This window comes from Macrobrachium nipponense, chromosome 1 (genome assembly GCF_015104395.2).
Source record: "Macrobrachium nipponense isolate FS-2020 chromosome 1, ASM1510439v2, whole genome shotgun sequence".
In the NCBI taxonomy this organism is placed as follows: Eukaryota; Metazoa; Arthropoda; class Malacostraca; order Decapoda; family Palaemonidae; genus Macrobrachium; species Macrobrachium nipponense.
Window position 1 is genome coordinate 40,441,952 of NC_087200.1, and position 1,453 is coordinate 40,443,404.

Here is a 1,453-nt window from a genome sequence, read left to right on the forward strand (position 1 = left end):
TGACGTTTTTTTTTTTTTTTTGGTGCAGGTAACTCTCATCTTTGAAAGAAGAACTGGGAGGTTAAAGATCTTAACGAACTTTATTCCGAACGGAACAAACTTCTTAATGACTTTAGTAAAGATAAAAACATTCTCTCATGAAGATACCAATGACTCTCACAAAGCCTCATTATTATTATTTGAGCAACCAAAACAAGTAACGATCCTTTTTATTTTTCATTTGCCGAATAAAAAATGATGTGAAGACTAAAGATAAGATCGGGAAAATTGCAGTCTTTCTCAACGTAGGGAAAAGGCGAAGCCGGGTTTTAGGATGGTTACTCTTCTAAACTGGCTGGAGGGAAGTTTTAGGCCGTGAGGTCCTTACAATCTGAAGTCAGTACATCGATGGATAAAAGGGCATTAACTAAGAACAAAAGCGCTTTGCTGCTTGCTTAACTGTCGAGGTAAAAATCTCACCATATTCAAATCATTTTCAGGTCGCCCTTTTTGCCGCCATTGCATTGGTTTCTGTCAGCGCTGACTCTCCCGCTCCTTCATATGGCGCTCCAGCTCCTTCTTACAACGCTCCTGCTCCGACGTATGGAGCACCTTCCCCGTCCTACAATGCCCCTGCTGCTGCGGTAAGACCCTGGATTCTAAAGTGAGCCTTTCATAGCAGTTGAATACCATAAAGTCGTCTAGAATCGCATTTCACATAATGTTGTAAATGGTATCATTTCTAAGATAGAATATTCATTGTCATAGCAGGGCCCAGCGCAGTACGACTTCAACTACGCCGTGAAGGACGACTACTCCGGCAACGACTTCGGACACCAGGAATCCCGCGACGGCTACAACACTCAGGGATCCTACTACGTTCAACTTCCCGATGGTCGTAGGCAAAAAGTGACGTACACTGTCAACGGAGACTCAGGATATGTAGCCGAAGTGACCTACGAAGGGGAAGCCCAGTATCCTCAGGCTTCCGGGGGATACCAACCAGCTCCTAAAGGCGGATATGCCTAAGGATAAACCCAAAATGACCTTCAACTTACAAGATCTAGTAAAATGACTGTTCCCTCGCTATATTTATTTATTTATATGGATTTACAGTACAATAAAAGAAAGGCTACATACATGTTGTTGTTCACTGTCCATCTTGAACCTTTTTATTTTTATGGATATTGTAGTAAATACAACCTAAACTGCAATTTCTTTCAAAAGTGTAACCGTGGAAAGTATACGAGAGAATAGCAGATTATGCAGGTAAAATTGTTAATGCAAACGCACAACAATAAAATCAAAACAGAGGAAGAACTGTATTTTATTGCCTTGCTGATTATCTCCATACTTAATTTTTTCTTATTTCTATAAGTGGAGCTGGACATTCATATGACAATCTTAAGGAGAGGTTGAAGTACAGAAAAACCTAACTATACTTGAAAGGGCAAATAAGCTAGTAACACTGACC

The 1,453-nt window shown here is 40.5% G+C and overlaps 1 protein-coding gene across 2 annotated transcripts in view; it reads left to right on the forward strand.

The window, feature by feature from the left end:
- Positions 1-1,118, forward strand: part of LOC135219259 (pro-resilin-like) — a 1,424-nt gene extending 306 nt beyond the window's left edge. The window contains exons 2-3 of one of the 2 annotated variants that reach the window (XM_064255885.1): positions 480-623; positions 748-1,118. In XM_064255885.1, coding sequence (XP_064111955.1) covers positions 480-623; positions 748-1,008 — 405 coding nt within the window. In that variant the 3' untranslated portion in view covers positions 1,009-1,118. The remainder of the gene's footprint in view (positions 1-479; positions 624-747) is intronic. The other variant, XM_064255886.1, reaches the window with a different exon arrangement.
- The last annotated feature ends 335 nt before the right edge of the window (positions 1,119-1,453 follow it).